General features: G+C 46.9%; 1 protein-coding gene across 1 annotated transcript in view; it reads right to left on the reverse strand.

Moving 5' to 3' along the window:
- The window catches only part of LOC311517041 (dynein axonemal heavy chain 5-like), a 266,786-nt gene that overhangs the window by 187,085 nt on the left and 59,316 nt on the right, over positions 1-20,385 (reverse strand). Inside the window, exons 19-21 of the mRNA XM_084621560.1 lie at positions 19,683-19,838; positions 13,364-13,503; positions 4,553-4,704 (exon numbers count right to left, since the gene is read on the reverse strand). Of these exons, the coding sequence (XP_084477686.1) occupies positions 4,553-4,704; positions 13,364-13,503; positions 19,683-19,838 (448 nt within the window). The remainder of the gene's footprint in view (positions 1-4,552; positions 4,705-13,363; positions 13,504-19,682; positions 19,839-20,385) is intronic.

A 20,385-nucleotide genomic window follows, 5' to 3' on the forward strand; every position in this document is an offset into this window, starting at 1 on the left:
AGAAATTTGAGGCCCTAGAGAATCTATACGCCAATAAAGGATTGTGTATGCCAGCTATATAGTGTCAGATGAACAGGCCAAATTCTTCTCTGAGTTACACTGGTATAACTCTCAAGTAACTCCATTGACTTCACTGCAACTTCAGTGAAATTACTCTGGATTAACACTGGTGTAATTAAGAGCAGAAATTGATCTATATATTTGAATGGTTTACAACATTTTCCAAAAGCCATAGTAACCTTGATTGGAAAGACTTGTTTTAATCTGTGTGATACTGCTGTACGTGCATTATTTCATAATGGTAAACAACATCTTTAAGGAGGAAAAGGGTGAGGAGTACTTTTCAGGGTGGGAGCTATTTTAATTTACAACTTTCTCAGGCTCTTCAGCAAATAACTGCACCTATGTACGTTGGGAGAACAGGTTTTAGTAGGTCTTAAGGAGTTTGACAGTGTAAGGTAGAGAGACAAGATGGGTGAGGTCATATCTTTTATTGCAGGGGTGAGCAAAGTACGGCTCCCGCCAGGGAGCAGGGTCAGGGACTTGCTCCACTCTGCATGTGCTGTGGCTCCGCGCAGCTCCTGGAAGCAGAGGCATGTCCCCCCTACCACTCCTACACATAGGGGCAGCCAGGGAGCTCCGCATGCTGCCCCCACCCCAATCACCGGCTCTGCAGTTCCCATTGGCCTGGAACTGCGACCAATGGAAGCTGCAGGGGTGGCACCTGTGGACAGGGCAGCATGCAGAGCCATCTGGCCACCACTGCATCTCTGTGTAGGAGCCAGAGGGGGGACATGCCGCTGCTTCTAGGAGCTGTGGAGGTGGCACCAGAGGATGGGGCAGTGTGCAGAGCCACCTGGACGTGTCTCCACATAGGAGCCAGAGAGTAGACATGCTGCTGCTTTTGGGAGCTGCAGGGGCAGCACCTGCAGACGGGGCAGAGCACAGACTCATTTGGCTGTGCCGGAGCTGGAGGGGGGACATGCTGCTACTTCCAGGAGCTGCTTGAGGTAAGCACCACCCAGAGACTGCACCACTGACCTCCTCCCATGCCCCAACCCCCTGCCCCAGCCCTGAACTCCCTCCCACCCTGCAAACCCTTAGGTCCCAGCCCGGAGCACCCTCCTGTACCCCAAACCCATCATCTCCAGCCCCACCCCAGAGTCTGCACCCCCAGCCAGAGCCCTCACCGCCCCCCCCTGCACTCCAACCCCCTGCCCAGCCTGGAGCCCCCTCCCGCACCCTGAACTCCTCATTTCTGGCCCCATCCCAGAGCCCGCACCCCCAGGCAGAGCCCTCACTCCCTCCCAACTCCCAATTTCATGAGCATTCATGACCTGCCATACAATTTCCATAACCAGATGTGGCCCTCAGGCCAAAATTTTTGCCCACCTCTGTTTTATTGGATCAACTTCTGCTGGCGAAAGAGACAAGCTTTCGAGCTTACACAGAGCTTTTCTTCAGATCAGTGTAAGGTAGTCTAAATTACTGCAGGGGCATGTAGGTTACACAACCTGACACATCCCATCTGAAGGATTCTTTCTAAAGGCTCCAAAATCTCTTTTGAAAATGGGAATTAGGCTGCTACGTCACAGACAGACAGGTGGATCCTGAATCGATCTGGTGAAACTGGTCAGGATTTGTTTGTTTTAAATTTGAATTTTGGGTCATTTTTAGTTTTCATTTACCCAGGAATGGTCAGTGATCACATGGGTACACAGGCTTCAGTGGTGCAATAAGATTGTCAGAGATGGACTTGCAGAGAACATCCAACCAGTATGTCTTAAGGATGTAGCCAGAGATCAGTACTTGATCTGAAAGGAGGCTACGTCCCTTTGAGATTTGCCATAATGATGATAATAATAAGAACAGCCACAATGGGTCAGACCAATGGTCCATCTAGCCCAATATCCGGTTTTCTGACAATGGCCAGACCCAGATGCTTCAGAGGGAATTCTGAGTGATCCAGCCCCTGTCATGTAGTCCCAGCTTTTGGCTAGTTGGAGGTTTAGGAACACCTAAATCATGGGGTTGTGTCTCTAACCAACTTGGCTAATAGCCATTGATGGACCTATCCTGCATGAAAGTATCCAATTATTTTTTTTAACCTGGTTGTACTTTGGCCTTCAGAACATCCCATGGCAACGATTTCTACAGGTTGACTGTGCATTGTGTGAAGAAGTACTTTTGTTTGTTTTAAACCTGCTGCCTCTTCATTTCACCTAGTTCTTATGTTATGTGAAGAGGTAAATAACACTTCACTATTCACTTTCTCTACACCATTCATGATTTATAGACCACTATCATATCCCTCCTTAATCATCTCTTTTCTAAGACGAACAGCACCAGTCTTTTTAATCTCTCCTCAATACGGAAGCTGTTCCATACTCCTAATAATTTTTGTTGCCCTTCTCTGCACCTTTTCCAATTCTACTGTATATTTTGAGGTGGGGTGACCAGAACTGTTTGCAGTATTGAAGGTGTGAATGTACTATGATATATACTGTTTTATTATCTACTTCTTTCCTAATAGTTCCTGACACTCTGTTAGCTTTTTTTTAACTGCCGCTACACACTGAGCACGTTTTCAGAGAACTATCCAAGGTCTCTTTCTTGAGTGGTAACAGTTAATTTAGATCACAGCATTTTGTACGTATAGTTGGGATTATGTTTTCCAATGTACATTACTTTGCACTTAACACTGAATTCATCTGTCATTTTGTTGCCCAAATTTTGTTGTCAATTTAGTGAAATCCCTTTGTAACTCATCGCAGTCAGCTTTGGACTTATCCAATTAATTTTGAATCGTCTGCAAATTTTGCCAAATTCATTTATGAATATGTTGAACCCTTAAGGGACCCTGCTATTTACCTCTCTCCACTGAAACTTTTTATTCACATTGTAAATTAAAATTCACACATTGTGCACGTAATCTGGATAGATGGGGCAGGCACATCCAGGCCTGACTGATGGGGCTGGACATATAAAATTTCCATCATAACCTACAATTTCCTGTCAGATTGTTACCTACAATGGTGACTGTTTCATGGGCAGTGGTTTACCGACCAAATATTCTCCTTCAGCCGCTGTACTTCAAACCCTACGGATTTGTACTCCCCTGGCCCCAAATCATGAAACTGCCATATGGTTAAATAAACATTAAATTAATAAACAAAAAATTCATTGGGAAGCCATTACGGTTGCTATACATATAAAAGATACATGACACAAACCTACATAAAAAAGGAAATGAAAAGTTAAGCCACATAATAATACGTACACTCTTCTCCTTCACCTACAGACACATACATTACCACTGCCACCACTACCATACATGACAGAACACACACCATACCCTTAACTTTCCCCCTAGAGATCCCAAATCCTATCACACCCTTTAATTGCCCTTCTACACACAACCCTTTACCAAACTACCTTCTTCCAACACAAACTAGTCTCCAAGCATCCAGTGATAGGAGGAAAATAATCTGCTAAAGGGGAGTGCAGGAGAGGGAGAAGGGGGGTCTGAATGAAGGTGACAGTACCTGCACTGTGGAGTATGGTAGTTGTGGCAATGATAGGGTGTGTCCTTACTATTATTATCATATTATCATTATATTACCAAGGATGGATTTTAAAACTTGGATTTATGATATAATGGGTGGTGGCAACTGTACTGATCTATTGATATGGATGTTTGGGATCAACATCTTTTTATTTAGTATTCCAATCTACCCAGATTTACTTTGAATGCTGTACAGATAACAATGTATGAATAACAGTAATGTCAGCAAATTAAAATATTTTTTAAAACTTCCTGCTGACTATTTTTGTATAAGACTAGAATTTTCTTCTCCAAAGTAAGACTCTCATGGTACAAGGAATAATTTTTTCTACAAGTTTGTATCCCTGACTGCTTTATTTTGAACAATAATTCCTCTTTCTATTAATGTAAATAGTATGGCGCAGATTGTGACTGGCCTTTCCAGAGATGCATGGCTGTGTTTGAGCAAGGAGTTTTCCTCCCTCTCTTCTGAATCCTATAAAAGGGTCAGGGACAGTTGCAGTTCATCTATTTAAGGAAGAACAGGGACAGCTCCCTCTAGACAACATTGGGTATGCATACATCACCTCAGAGAAGGTTGAGAGAACTCAGGGCAATGGCTCCATCCCTTATCCACACTGACCCTGCTTTCCTGGGAGCTCAGGAAGGGACTGATCTTCCCTGAGGAACAATCATTGACCGAGTCCCCACAGAGCCATGAGGCAAAGCACCACCCCATTCATGTCTGTGCCCACCTAGCACAATCCATATAAATATAACTAAAATGTCATCACATTTACAATCAAACAAATGTAAAATATTTTACTTTGTGTACACATACGCTAACCATCACTCACAACATGTAAAAGCAAACTGGAAAAAACTAGAGAGTGCACTGCAGAGAACCACATTTTACTGACAGTGAGATGAACCAGAAGACTTAATAGGTCTTTCCATTTGCAAATGCTAGGACTCTACGATTCGCATAGAAATAACAAAGGTCCATACATTTGTCAATGTTTGAAGAAGTCCATGATAACTGTGTCAGGCCTGGAGTAAGGGCTTCCTCAATTTGCTCCATAAATGGTTTCATCAGTGGTTCCAGAATAGCAGGAATTCCATTTACAAACTTTTTGTAATCAATCAAAAGATCCTGAAGTCTGCAAGATACAATCGTATTTTTTTAAGGCTAGCAATCATTTTTGTATTTCTTTCCATTTATTTAAAATGCACATAAATCTGGGCACATCTGCAATATTAATTAATAAAAATCCATCTATTTTGGACCAACATCCAAAACTAGAAACTCTCCCTAACTGACTCAAACTAAAACTCTCAATAATAACAACAAAACAAAAATCCTTACAGACACTTTACACATCATCAAGAAGAAGGAAATGGCATATATCTTTTTTTAAAATTCCTTTGTAATTTACCTTTATTACTAGTGTGACAGATTGAGGGGGTGGAAGCAGTATGTTTGGGTCAAACTGCGAACTCCATCTTGTTTTGTGAATGCCATTTTGACTGTAACTTTCATTTTCGGGTGTATCCCTCAGAGGCACCTACCCCATGGGTGCTCTAGGCTTTAGAACCCACGGAAAAAAACTAGTGGGTACTTAGCACCCACTGGCAGACAGCTCCCACCAACACCAACCTCCCAGTGCTTCCCATCCATTGCCCAGCTCTGCCAACCAACTCTTCCCCCTCCCTCCCAGCACCTCCCACCCATCGCAATCAGCTGTTTCACAGCGTGCAGGAGATGCTGGGAGGAGGGGGAGGAGTGGGAAGAAGGCATGCTCGCGGGAGGGGGTGAAACTGGGTGGGAAGAGGAGGGGCAGGAAGAAGCGGGCGGGGGTGGGGGCTTGGGAGAAGGGATGGGGTGGGGGTGGGGCCTGGGCGAAGTGGGGGTTTGAGCACCCCCGGGGCCCAGAGCAAGCCGATGCCTGTGGTGACCCTCATATGGTATTGCAACCTCCTTTGTGAAGAACATCCATTTTGGAAAGAGGGCTTGATACCTAGTGGCATGTTTAAGTAGTCTGAGAAACCAGCACAAAACAATCTAGGGCCATCAACATGGAATGAGTCTTCCCTAGTAGAACTAGGGGTTTTCTATCCATAGGGCGTTTGACTTCGACTCTCTACACAGAAGCCGATGGAGGTGGGGCTGGAGCCAGGAACTTCTCCAGTGAAAGCACAAAGGTAACCAAGAGGGCCAGAGTTTTACAAGGTGGCTGCTTCTCAGAGCAAGAGGCTAGAATTCCACAATTCCACAAGGTGGCAGGGGAGGGGAGGGGAAAACAGGCTAAGAGGAGAAGCCTAAGGATGCTGACCAAACCCAGGACTCCCAGGAGGGGTGAGATCAGACTTGGGGAGCTGCATTCAAGATTTTATTGTTTTTCAAAGATCTGTAACTTAGAGAAGTGACTAGTCACTACCCAAATGCAGGGAGTTTAGAAACACATGGGATACAGCAGTTGGGTCCACTCATAACAGATAGTATCAGTCCCAAGAGGGAGACTGGGCCAGACTGTGACAACAAGCAACTGGTATAACATAACCTATGGGCAAGACACTAATAATATGCATAGGTGGCCATTCAAATAGCTACAAAATAACCCTATTTCTTAAACTGCCATATAATTGTTTTCCAGAATCTTAGCCTTTACGGATGCAAAGAAAACTTTCAAAATGAAAACAATGTTCAGGTTTTGCACAGATACATGAGCATCTGCCTGAGTCTGCTGACAACCTGAAACAATCCTAGCCCTATATAAATCAACAAGAGCTTTGCCATTGACTTCAGTGGAGCCAGGTCTTCACCCACCAGACTGCCCCTTGATATTAATCTCAATGTGTGTTAACTCCGTGGACTAATAAGGACAATTTAATTGGGAGCACTCTTACTTATTTAACTACTGATCGCTTCAGCGAAAACATCCAGCTGTGGTACTTATCCATCATTGGCAGATGAAGCAGCAGATACTGGGGCAAGATAACTAGCTGCTATCAAAGAATGGGGAAGTCAAATCTCCTTCACTCAGATGTGAAGATGCCTCTGTTCCAGCCCAAAAGAGGAAGGGTAAGAACAGATGCATCCCCTCCCCACTGAAAAAGTTTCCACAGCCTCTTGAGTGCGAAAAACAAAAAGTGTCTGCTATACCTTGTTGGATACCAAAAGGGGAGGTTACTGACGTGTAACTGCAGGTTCTTCGAGCTGTGTGGCCCCTATCTGTATTCCACAGTGGACTACACATGCACACCATGCACCCAGAGCCGGAGAATTTGAAAGTAGTGTTCGCTGGTCCGCACATGTGCCCTGCTTCACCTCGTGCCTCCATCTGATGGGATAAAGGATGGGGCAGACTGCCTGCCTCTCCAGTTCCTTCTCTACCATCAGTCAGGTAAGATCTGAAGCAGAGGGGAAGGAGGGTGGGTAGTGGAATGAAATAGGGACCACACATCTCAAAGAATCTCCCCTTCTTCTTTGAGTGATGGTCCCTATTGTATTCCACTGAGGGTGACTGACAAGCAGTATCTAAGTAGGAGGGGGATGCGAGGATACAGAGGATGCCCCAAAGGAGGCATCAGCAGAGGAGTCCTGCTCCAGGGCATAAATGTCTTGCAAACATGTGAACAGAGCCCCACATGGCTGCTTTACAGATGTCAAGGAGGGGCACCTTCTGAAGTGATGCCATAATTGTTGCTTGTGGTGTGGTGGAATAAGCTCTTACCCCAGGGGGGTTGGGGCGGAGGAAGGTTTGATAGGGGATAGAGTATAATGTAGCCAGAAATCCATCTGGAGATTCTCTGAGTGGAGAAGGTGTGCCCCATAATTCTTTCTGCTATGGCAACAAACAGTCTCAAGGATTTCCTGATTGGCTTTGTTCTTTGCGGGTAAAAGGCCAGGGCCTGCCAAACACTGAGGGAGTGGAGTCTTCGTTCCTTTGGAGCAGGGTGCAATTTTGGGAAGAACACAAGTAACTGAATTGATTGGTTAAGGTGAAATTCTGAGACTACTTTAGGAGTGAATTTGGGGTATAGACACACAGAAACATTATCCTTATGCAATATAATATAAGAAGGATCTGCCATCATCACTGCAAGCTCGCCAATCCTTCTAGCTGAAGTGACAGTTACAAGGAAAGCAACCTTCATGGAAAGGAGAGCATGAAGCAAGAAGCTAAAGGTTCTAAAGGGGGCCTATGAGTACTGAGAGAACAAGGTTTATGTCCCATATGGGGAGCAGGCTTCTGAATAGATGTGAAAGTTCTGATTAGGCCTTTCCAGAATCTATTGGTCAGTGGATGTGCAAAGACTGGGCAGCCATGAGAAGGTGGATGGTATGCACTGATTGCTGCCAAGTGGTCTTGCAAGGAGCTGATGGACAAGCGGGATGTCTTCAAAGATAGGATATAGTCCAAGATGAAGGGAATATCTGCAGTTTCTGGGAGAATGCCTCTTTGATGTACCCAAGAAGAAAAGTGCTTCCATTTAGTTTGGTAACATCTTCTAGTAGAATCCTTTCTACTGTTCAAAAGGATGTCTCACACAGCTGTGGAGCATGAATGTTTTAAGGATGATGCCCATCCAAATACCAAGCCCTAAGACATAGAGGACGCAGATTTGGGTGCTTGATCTTGCCGTTCCACTAGGTCAGGAGCTCAGGAAATGTTGAGATGAGGATTGGTGTTCAGGATGACATGCATAGGAGGTTGGGAAACAAAAACTGTCTGGGCTAGCACGGGGCAATCAGGAAGAGCTGTGCCCTGTCCTTCTGGATTTTCCATAGAACTCATGGCAGGAGTGGTAGCAGAGGGAAGGCATAGCTGAACTGGTCCAACCAAGAAAGAAGCAGAGTGGAGGGTAGCCCTGGAGTCCTTCAGGATATGGAGGGACTCATCAGTCTTTTGGTTGAAAAGCTGCAATTCATTGAAGGGAAGGTCCTCAATGACATTCTGGGCCTCTTTAGGGAACCCTTACACATGGAGCCATGACTCCCTGTGCATGACAATGGCAGTAGCCAAAGCTCTGGAGGAAATACCAGCAGCATTGACTGAGGATTGGAGAACAGTCTTGGCTATCAGTTTGCCTTCATCTATCAGAGCTTGGAAATGAGCTCTGTCCTGCTGCGAAAGGCCGTCGGTAAATTCCACAAACTTGGCATAGTTGAGGAAATCATATTTAGCCAGTAGCATCTGGTAATTGGCTATCCTGAACTGGAGGCTGGATGCTGAGAAGACCTTTCTCCCCAACAGATCCAAACGTTTACCCTCTTTATCAGGAGGAGTAGACCAGGCCTTTCAGAAATGGCTTGGACTACCACTGAGTTGGGAACTGAGTGAGAAAACAAAAATTCCACTCCTTTGGTTAGCACATAGTAACGCTTCTCTGTCCTTTTCAGGAAGTACAAGTGGCAGGGGTGTGCCAAACTGTCCCAGTTTGCTCCATTAATGGAAAGAGCTATTCTGTTGGGTCCAGATGTATGGAGAATGTCTCAGAGTTTGTGCTGGGAGACCTAGACTTCTTCAAGACAGATCTGAAGTTCTCCAGCAACTCTGCGAAGAAGGTCCTGGAACTATCTGAAGTCATTGGCAGGTGAGGCGAGAGATATAGAAGTCACTGCTTTGACTGGAGATGAAGACAACAGTCTTACTGGTTCCAGCAGAACAGCAGTTTCTGATGTGTAATGTTCCTCCTCCTCTTCTGTCATATCCAGGTGCATATCTGAGTGTTCCCTTAGAGAGGAGGCAAGGGGTGACTCCCTAGCAAATTGGATCGACTGCAGGGGAGAACTGGTCCCAAGATCCTCAATATGGCCAGTAGGAAAGGTCAATATGTTGTCGCAGGGGCCACCATGGCATGGGGTACATCAACAGCTCAGATGAGGCAGAGGTTGGCCCCAAACCAGAGGTTGGATGAGGCAGAGGTTGGCCCCAAACCAGTGCAGGTCTTTTGGGTGGCAGAGGATACCTAGGATGGGGGGTGGGGGAAAAGGTTCATTGAGTGGTTCAGAATCTCCCGAATAAGAGAAGGTTGATTCTGGTTCCAGTAGCAGTACCGTCAGAGCTGTCAGAGGGAAGATATTCCCTGTATTGGATGGGTGTCAAACTCCTTCCAGCTGTCAACTCTTGGTGGTGGTGTTATCTCTCTGGAGATGGAGGGACCCGATGAGGAAAGGAATTCTGGATCCAGGACAGCAAAAATGTCCTGTGGAGCAGCAATGGATTCAGCTCTCCCTGGTGTGAGAGGGGTTCTACTTGTTCAAGCCCCTGGAGCCAGCAAGGAAGACAGTGCCCAAAAGTTGATGATGATCGGACTTCGTATTGATTAATTCTGGGGTTTTGGAGGTGCCAAGGATGACGGTACCAACGGATCACGGTCTGGTACCAATGTAGCCCAATACTTATGAACTTTCTTGTCATGCTTCTTTGACTTAGGACGTACTAAGTCCTCATGGGCTGAGCTGATGGGCTTACTTAGAGCCAAACCCAACTTTTTTGAAGTGGATTTAGAGGAAGACTTTAGGGTATGTCTGCACTATGAAATTCGGTCAGTTTTATAGAAGTCGATTTTTAGAATTCGATTTTATACAGTCGATTGCATATGTCCACACTAAGCACATTAAGTCGGCAGACTGCGTCCTCGCTACTGTGGCTAGCATTGACTTACGGAGTGGTGCACTATGGATAGCTATCCCACAGTTCCCACAGTCTCCGCCACCCATTGGAATTCTGGGTTAAGCTCCCAATGCCTGATGGGGCAAAAACGTTGTCACAGATGGTTTTGGGTACATGTCGTTAATCATCCCTCCCTTCGGGAAAGCAACGGCAGACAATCGTTTCACGCCTTTTTTCCTGGGTTACCTGTGCAGACGCGATACAACGGCAAGCATGGAGCCCACTCAGCTCACTGTCACCGCTGCTGTAGGACTGGTAGCCGTCCTCGTCGGACATATAGCTTGGCCAGGGGTTCTAGGAAGTCTTCCCTGCCCAGCTCCTAGCAACCTCCAGGGCATGGTGTACAGCTCCAGCGCTTCCACTGCAACTCTGCTCTCCTGCGAGCTGGAGGCTTCTGCCTCAGGCTGCTCTCCCAGCTGGCAGCACCACGCGGTTGCACCTACCCCAGTCTACCCCTTGCTCCCATGGCTCACGAAGCCTGGACAGTAGTAAGGAGCAGTTCAACTATAGGCTAAGAAAGTGCAGAATGGTGGTAGAATGTGCCTTTGGATGTTTAAAAGCTCGCTGGCGCTGTTGGTCAGACCTCAGTACAGCCAACAATCCCATTCTTATTGCTACTTGCTGTGTGCTCCATAATATCTGTGAGAGTAAGGGGAAGACGTTCATGGCGGGGTGGAAGCTTGAGGCAAATTGCCTGGAGTCCAATTTTGAGCAGCCAGACACCAGGGCAATTAGAAGAGAACAGCAAGGCACGCTGCGCATCAGAGAGGCTTTGAAAACCAGTTTCATGACTGGCCAGGCTTCGGTGTGACAGTTGTATGTGTTTCTCCTTGATGCAAACGCACCCCTTTGTTGATTTTAATTCCCTGTAAGCCAACCACCCTCCCCCCTTTGAAATAAAGTAACTATTGTTTTGAAACCATGCATTCTTTCTTTATTAATTAAAAAAAATGAGATAACGGACAAAGTAGCCCGGGCAGGGTTGGGGAGGAGGGAAGGACAAGGCCAAATTGCTTATTGTAGCCACACTAAAAATCCAACTGTTTGAATGACAGCCTTCTGTTGCTTGGGCCATCCTCTGGAGTGGAGTGGCTGGGTGCCCAGAGCCTCCCCCTCCACGTTCTTGGGCGTCTGGGTGAGGAGGCTATGAAACATGGGCAGGAGGGTAGGCGGTTATACAGTGGATGCAGAGGGGGTCTGTGCTCTTGTTGGCTTTCCTGCAGCTCCAACAAACTCTTCATCATGTCTGTTTGCTCCCCCAACAGATGCTTCATCATGTCCATTTGCTCCCCCATTAGCCTCAGCATCGCGTCCTGCCTCCGCTCTTCATGCTCACTTAATTCCTTCCTGGCCTTTGCCACTGAATGCCTCCCTGCATTAAGCTGTGCCCTATCAGTGTGGGAGGACTGCATGAGCTCGGAAAACATGTCATCGCTAGTGCGTTTTTTTCGCTTCTAATCTGCGATAACCTCAGGGACGGAGATGATACAGGGAGTGTAGAAACATTCTACGCTCTATGATTCTGGGGAGACTGCATGGTCACCTGTGCTGCTCAGTTCGCCACGCTGACCAAACAGGAAATGAAATTCAAAAGTTCCTGGGGCTTTTCCTGTGTACCTGGCTAGTGCATTGGAGTTCAAAGTGCTGTCCAGAGCAGTTACAATGGAACATTCTGGGATAGCTCCCGGAGGCCAATACCGTCAATTTGCAGCTGCATTACTCCAAATTCGACCCAGCAAGGTCTATTTTAGTGCCACTCCCCTCGTCGGGGAGGAGTTCAGAAGTCGATTTTAAGAGGCCTTTAGGTCGACGGAACGGGGTTGGTTGTGTGGACGCAGTCATTTTTAAACCGATCTAATGTGGCTAAATTCAACCTAACCCCATAGTGTACACCAGGGCTTAGTCTCATGCTTATGAGAGTGCTTCCTGGATTTCTGACAAGATCCTGCCAGAGGGCCTGGGGGTGGGGGGTAGAGTCTCCCACAACAAAGTCAGACTTCTCCATGACCTTTTCCATGAGGTATTTGTGGAGACGAAGTTCCCACCCTTCTTTAGTATGGCTGGAGAACGATTGGCAGATTGATTGGCACCTAGCTGTAATGTCGGCTTCCCTGAGGCCATACAGGCAGCACTGGTGGTCATCACTAACTGAGGAGGATTGTGGGCAGGAAGAGCAGAGTTTGAACCCCAGAGTCCTAAGCATAGTCCAGGACCCAAACAGAGTCCAAAACACTAAACTGTAAAAGCCGTTAAAACTATTTATAAAAGTAGATCAAATTCTTATTTTGTAGAATGAAGCTGAAGCTACAGACACAGGAGGTTCCAACCCAAAACATGCAGCGGTAAGAAGGAATTGGAAAGGAAGTCAGTCAGTCCCACTGTTTACTCCTTTGGATGGAGGCATGAACTGAACCAGGGCACATGTAGGCCCAGGGACACTATTTTCAGATTCTCCAGCTCTGGGTGCATGCATAACCCATAGTGGAACACAACAGGGACCATCACTCAAAGATGAATCCCAATTTCCCCTTCCCAGCTGCCAAATTCCCCAGCTTTTCCTGACAACTTCTATAGGGCAGTTATCCATTGTCAACAGGAAAATATTCTACACATTAATAGCTGAAAATCTGGGGACAGCATAAACTAAATTGATTTTTCACCAAAATAAAGAAATAAGTAACACAAGCAATAGTATATTGACAGTACTTTGTACTGCACCTGGATTGTAGCAGGGACAATTGGTAGGGAGAAGAACTGGAGAGCAGTGCTCCATAATTCTAGCATCAATGCAGCATAGTTTTGGCCTAATATGCCACACAAGACATGGAGATTTGCATATGAGTGAATGTCCCTGCCTTTGGAATGATTGCAAGGGTTCAAAGGGACTTTAAGGAAAAGGCATAAGAAAAGAGTATTGATGCTTTCTAATGATCAGGTATTTATGGAGATGGAAACCATGGATCACTACACTGGGGACATTATTATTAAAGATGGGTGGGCAAATGTACTTAGACTCCATTGGACTCTACTAACATCTGTCACAAGGAAAAGTGATTATAATGACCAAAAAAGCAGATAAAAATGAGACCCAAAAGAAAATTTCCGGATAAAGATGAAATCAAGTTAAGTGTTCACTAACTTCATTTGCTGTTTTTTAATCTGTTCTTCTTCTGCACACATGCCAAAGGCAACATCTGGAACTTCAAAATTCATTTTTTTTAGGTATTTTGTTTCACACAGTACTTCAAGGACCATAGGATCCAAATTCACGAATAATTCCTTTACACACCAGAACAGGAGGGGAGGAAAAAACAACAGTGAACACAAAGTGGCAGTTTGGTGGTGACATAGGCAGTGTGATTTTTCTGAAAAATGTATAAAGTGTAGTACAGATGACTGACAAAGATTTTGAAAACAGGTGCCTACATTTAGACTCCTGAACCCATACTCAGGCACCTCAAAACTGTGACAAAGCTCTGTCCTTGACTCCGTGGGTCCCGCGTTTCCTGGCAGATTTCGCTAGCCTCAGAGGCTCACTGTGACCCTCCACGTAACCCTTCTCTCTCTAGAGACAAGGGTCACAGTCTACTGAGCCATTTTCATCATAAGCCAGTGAGGGAGGTGAGGAGAAGTTATCCTTCCTTGCACAGTCTCTGTTGTCTCCCAGTCTCAGTGATTAATCAGGGGGCAAAGGGGGGGGGACCCAGGCCCACCCTCTACTCCAGGCTCCAGCCCAGGGACCCTAATAGTATCAGCTATGTTAGCTGACCTTTTAGAAACATGACATGTACAATTCCCTGGGCTACTTTCCCCACAGCAGCCCTCAATTCCTCAAGCTCCACTTCACCCTTACCTCAGGGCCTCCTTCCTTGTGCCTGATATGGTGAGTACTACTCAGTCTCTCCAATAGCACAACTTCCTCCCACAGCTCCTGACATGCCCACCCACCTGACTAACTGGGAGGCTTTTAACTAGTTTCAGCCAGCCCCTGATTGGCTTCAGGTGTCCCAATCAACCTAGCATTCACCCTGCCTTCTGGAAAGTTCTTAATTGGCCCCAGGTGTCTTAATTGACCTGGAGCAGCTACCATTTTACTTATCCTGGTCCTATTGGGATTTCTTTAGCCTGGAGCTAATATATCTATCTCCCACTACTTTTCTATAGCCATCTGGCCTTGCCTTGTCACAATACGTAACTGGATTTTCCAAGTACTGAGCAACCAGCAACTCCCACTGACTTCATTTTTCTGTGAATCTTTTACTGTATCTTCATCATTTGAAAACAAATATTGGCTAGAATAGTCTTCTTTCTCCATACACTGTGGTTAGAAAACCCAAAACTTGCTAAGCTAGAAAATTATTCCTGCCAATATGAAAATAAAAATTAACAGAACAATTCCTTATCATCAGAAATTAACAAAACAAGTTATATTTTAGCAACAAAGCAGCCTTTGAGCTATCTGGGCACAAAAAGAGTAAAACTCAAAATAATTAATTTTTATGTCAATAACTCAAGAATAACCACAATAAAGGCCTGATCTTCCAAATGAAGAGGAGGAGGGTGTTGTTACATTTGGGCACAATAAAATTTGGATGTGATTTTACCTTTTTTTTCTTTTCTTAAAAACTAGGATATTAAATTTTAAAAATGACATTAACAGAATGTTATTAAGGTTGGAAAATCAGGCACTCATAATGTTGCCCATTCTCTCTCTTCCTCTGCCACAGAATTCCTCTGTGATGTGGGCAAGTCCCTTAAATTTAATTGTGGCCAGTGGCCATTAATTGTGTGTTTATCTCTGGATGCCTATAGTGAGGCTTTATTGGGAATCCTGGGAGGTGTGCAGGCACAAACCTGCCCATGTCTAAAGGCCCCTCCCCCAGCCTTGCGGGAGGGACCACTGGACCCAGAAACCAACTGAATGCAGGTGACAACTAATGAATAACAGGGTCAGGAGTGAAGGTCACAGGTTCAAAACTAGGGATCCAAAGGGGGACACCCAGCAGAGAATCCCGGAGAGCACCCACTGCTCCTCAAAGCTGTCTAGGGAGCCAGCGGATGCCGCCCAGAGGAACTCTGCCCTGATATGTGAGGTCAGGGAGGAGCGGAAATGGCCCCACACTCACAGAGCACCCTCTCTTCTAGCATCCTCCTCCTGGTGGTGAAGATGGCCACTTTGGCCAGGTCCCGGAGGAAGCTGACGAGGTGGTCTTGCAACTTCGTGGGGCCCGGGACAGTGTTTGAGAATATAAACTGGTGTAGGGAAAAGTGCAGCCAGAAGTTCAACAGAAGGAGGAGCCAGAATAGGGGCTGTAACCTGGTGTACTTGAGATAAGCGTGCCCCAGGTTCTCCCTCACGCAGCAAAGGGGCAGGCTTCGGGGATGGGGGTGAACCACACCAGGTACACGCCCGTGCTCACGGCTCCATGAAGGAGCCACCAACCGATATCCCCAGCAGGCCATGGGACCAGAGTGGAATAGAGGCTGGCTCACTGGGGTTCCTCACCCTCCACAGGTCATAGATAGTCCCGCCATTTGGTATCAGGGCGGGACAGGAGGGTAAGGAAGTGAAACATGTGGAGCACAAGCATGTAGAATTGTTTCCTTGGCGTGGTTCAGAAGCAAACCGGCTGCAGAGCATGCAGCTGACTCGGATTGCGGAAGGAAGGGGGCCGGGAGGGCTCACAGGACAGGGGTCCAATGAAAAGGTCCGGAGGGCCTGGGGTGATTGGGGAGCACCCTCTTGCAGTACCCACTCAAGGAAAACCTAAGAGGTGGGCGACAAGGCTGCCCCAACCTCCTGGAGCACGTGCAGGGAGGTCAGGAGGGTGGAGAGCCCCATGCACCAACTGAGCGCTCAGGGATCCACCCAGTCCCCCCGTCGTAGTCCAGGAGGTCTCAGATTCTGGTGGTTTCTGCCATGACCACCCTCTGGCGCACTGAGGGGGACTCCGCTACCTGCACATGAAGGTAGGGGTTGTGTAGCACAGACTCCGCAAGGAGGTCTGCCCCTCAGTGGCTACAATGGATCTGGTTGCCAAAAACAGCTTCCAGGTCAGGAAGAGGTCCTGGTAGAAGACTGGCAACTCAGAGAGGTCTCGCAGAAGACCCCTCGGTTGGAGAAAAAAGAGATGCCAGTTGTATCGGAACCCTCGGAGGCAGCAGAGGAAGGCATGCGCCAACGTGTTCCACACCAGACTACCTGTGGCATAAAGGAGTCTCTGCAGGGCCTGGAGGCGGAAGACATGGACCTGGCTATGGAGGCAGACCAGGTCCTGTCCTCTCTCCTCCAGGGGAAGACTCAGAACCCCTGCAGAGACCCAGTGCAGTCCTGGCCAGAACTCCAGAACTACCCTCTGGAGCCTAGCCAGGATCCCTGGGACCGGGCTCAGAGTGTTGAGCCGGTGCCAGAGCATAGATGGGACAAGTTGGTTCAACACCAGTGCCCTCCCCTGCACTGAGAGACACCAGAGGAGTCCCGTCCATCTCTGCAGCCGCTCACCCACCCTGGCCTCCAAATCCTGCCAGTTCTCCGGCAGAGAAGGATGCGTGGCGGATAGATAAACCCCAAGATAGAGCAGTGGTCCCACGATCCCCCGGATGGCTTGAAGGTGGGAGGTAACTCGGCTGCCATCTGTCTCCGACCATCAGGCCAGAGCTCTTGACCCAGTTAACCCGGGCAGAGGAGGCCACCGAACAGATCGCTTGGCAGGCCTCCACCCGCACTAGGTCGCCCGGGTCCTGGACCATGAGGAGCATGTCATCGGCGTACACCGACAGCACCAGCCACAACTCTGGCTCCTGAAGCGCCAAGCCCATCAACCTCCGACAGAAGACACAGAGGAAGGGCTCGATCGCCAGCGTGTACAGCTGGCCTGACAGCAGGCTTCCCTGTTGTACTCCCCGCCCAAAGCTGACCGGCTCGGTCAGGGTCCAGTTGAGCCTGACCAAACACTCCGCGGAGGCATACAGCACCTGGAGGAAGCCCACAAACTGGGGCCTGAAGCCGGGTGCATCCTGTCCAATGCCTTCTCCTGGTCCAGGGACAGGAGGGAGAATGACAGATCATCCCTACCAGACTTGAGAGTGAAAGACCACTACCCTCCCCATGGTGGGCAGAACCAAACCCACCTCGCCCACCTCGTCAGAAGTACTGGGGAGGGGCACGAAATAGAAAGGGAGGGCCCTGCAGTTCAGTTGCAGCTGTACCAGGGAAGGAGGCGGACATCTTTTCTAGGGAGCCGAACCTTCTTCGGGACCCTGGATCAGCAGCCAAGCAGACAAGCAACCTACAGACTGAAGAGAGTTAGGACCCCGAGGAATGGCTGAAGTGGCCACCGCCCGACTGTGGGGCAACCAGACGGAGCTCCAGCTTAACAGAGCAGTGCCAGCTAAGTAGGGTAGGAAGTAGCCAGGGGAACCAGACTTTGGACCAGCCATGGTGCCAGGAAGTGAGGCACCATATTTCGGTTTCCCCGCCAACCCAGTGGCAGAACCACCTGCCACTAATAGGGCCATGGGCTGGGACCCAGTGGGCTGGGAGTAAGGTGGGCCCAGATCCCTCTATCTCCTTTGCCACTACTTCACATCTGGGGATTGGCAGCACACTCATGCTAGGACGGAAGGCCTCTGCCTTGATTGTTGGTTGTCCCAGCCAGGAGGCTGTGGACTCTAGATTGTTGATTGCTGTCTGCCATAGCCAGGAGGCTCTAGGCTAAAGACTGCTTGTGCCTCTGCCCCTCCCCGGGGGCCAGCGCTCCAGACTGTTAACTGTTGTTTACCTCAGACAGGAGGCTGCAAGCTATAGACTGCTTGGTTTTTTTGTGTGTTTTTTTTGTTTTTTTAGCTTAAGCAGCCTGTTCTGTATTTACAGCTGAAATGTAAACATTAAAAAGAAGAATGAAAAAGGCTTATCAGCATATGACTTGGCACTGAAGACTGGGAATGAGGAAATAATTTCATTGTTTGCTAGTAAACTTGGACAGGGAATGCTGGACAAACTGACCAAGCCCAAGAATATCAGTCTGGCCATGGCTTGATTGGAGCTTTCTTATCCAAGGTAGAGCTGGATGCTGTGTGTGGAGGAAGAAAGTGGGTTTTTTTCATTTTTTTTTAAACTGACTCTGAGGGACTTTGAATCAAGCAAGTAGTTGATACCTTTTGATATCAAAATCATAAGTAATCTTCTTATACTTGTATTGAGCCCAAGGAGAGTAATTGCTTGTTGCTTGACCCCAGCCAGCAGGGCCCGAGCCCAACTACTGTTGCCTGATGCAGTGAGGCGGAGTGGCCTCCCTCCCAACTGAGAGTGAGGGACCACTACACACTGCCCAACCTGAGTCAAAGAAGGTCTAATATGCAAAAGAGTTAAGGACTCACAAATGCAAATGAAGTCAGTAAGAGCTACTTGGCACATGCACATGAGGCAGCATCGTCTGGAGAAATGTGCATAGGGATGGGAATCAGGACAATTTGAGTTCTAATTCTGAATCTGTCAATGAGTCACTCTGTGGCTTTAGGTAAATCACTCTCATGTCACATCTCCATTTCCCCATCTGGGGATAATACCTACTTCAGAGGAATGATGTTGCGAGGATTAATGCCTGTACAGTGCTTTGAACATGTAAAGTGCTATAAAAAAATGCTAAGTACTCTAAAAAATCAGGTTCTAGGTATCTAAAGTGGGGGTTTTCCAACCACTGAAGCATTCAAAATTGCATATTTTGGACTTACTCTCTCTGTGCTGTAATCCCTATCTATAAAGAAAGGATAATAATACTTTCCTATCTCACCAAGTAGTTGCAACCTCAAATTCATGGATGTTTGTGAGGTACTCAGTATAGTGTTGATGAACATAGAAAAGACCATGAGGCAGTTAATAATTACATATTTGCTGCAGGTTTTGGACAATGTATAATAAATAAGACATGGGGTCTATACACGGAAAGAGTAGGATAAAAAAAAATCAACTAGCTATATCATTCTCTGAGTATTGTCCGTTATGTGCTCTAACATAAGAACATAAGAATGGCCATACTGGATCAGACCAATGGTCCATCTAGCCCAGTATCCTGTCTTCCGACAGTGGCCAGTGCCAGGTGCCCCAGAGGGAACTAATGAACAGACAATCATCAGATGATCCATCCCCTGTCATCCACTCCCAGCTTCTGGCAAACAGGCTAGGGACACTCAGAAAATGGTGGTGCATCCCTGGCTAACCTATCCTCCACTAAATGAGATAGGCATCCTGTGGGAAAAACTAGCATGTGATCAAACAATTAAAGTCTGTATTGTAATATATACACATAAGGGGGCAGAATTAAGGTCACACAGAGTATCCTTAGAGTGCTTTATTTAGCAATCTTAATGGCATTTTATAAACATAGTTTTTTGTGTGTGATTAAAGTAAAAGCAATAAAGTTCACTGTCCTTTTATTCTTAACTTTTAACTTCTTTACCTTGGTTTCTCGATGTCTGACAAGTAATGAAGCATGCAGTCCATTCTTAGCTTGCTCAGCAAACCTGCACCATGCTCTGTGATAAAGAAGTTCGAATTCTAAAAGAACAGCAGCCATCTTGTTGTAGCTCCAAATTACCTTCTTCATTTCCGGAGTCTACAAATCACAAGAAATTTGTTTTTATAATGTTGCGCTCATATAATGGATTAGATTGTGCCTTTCCTCACGATGGTCAATGAAACCAAACAGGTGTGGAGTTTGTAGGCCAAGCCATTTTGGGGATCAGATGTGCCAAACAACTTAGAAAGATATTTTAAAATTCTATTAGGAAACTTTTAAAACACCTTCTTAAACTCCTTTTCTCATTTTTATCAACCTTACCTACAAAAATTCTACACTGTAATATAAGACATGGCATGTGCAATTTCACTGATTTGTTTCTTTTGGGGAAGTTGAAACAATGGTCTACAGCGCAGGGCAATGTGGGGTAGGCCCAGGTGAGGACAAAAGGAGTGACCTGAGTTACCTACTAGGACCAAGCAGCAGAAGGTGATTGGGAAGCAGCTGTGATGAGCCACAGAGGGAACTGGCATTGCCACCAGAGGTCAGAAGCTAGAGTGGTCAAGTATGGCAGGAGCTACTAGGATCTGAGGGCCAGGCCTTTAAAGTTGCAGAGGAATGGATATAAGGGAGATAAAAGTAA

This window comes from Lepidochelys olivacea (assembly GCF_965140295.1).
Source record: "Lepidochelys olivacea isolate rLepOli2 genome assembly, chromosome: 2".
Lineage (NCBI taxonomy): Eukaryota > Metazoa > Chordata > Testudines > Cheloniidae > Lepidochelys > Lepidochelys olivacea.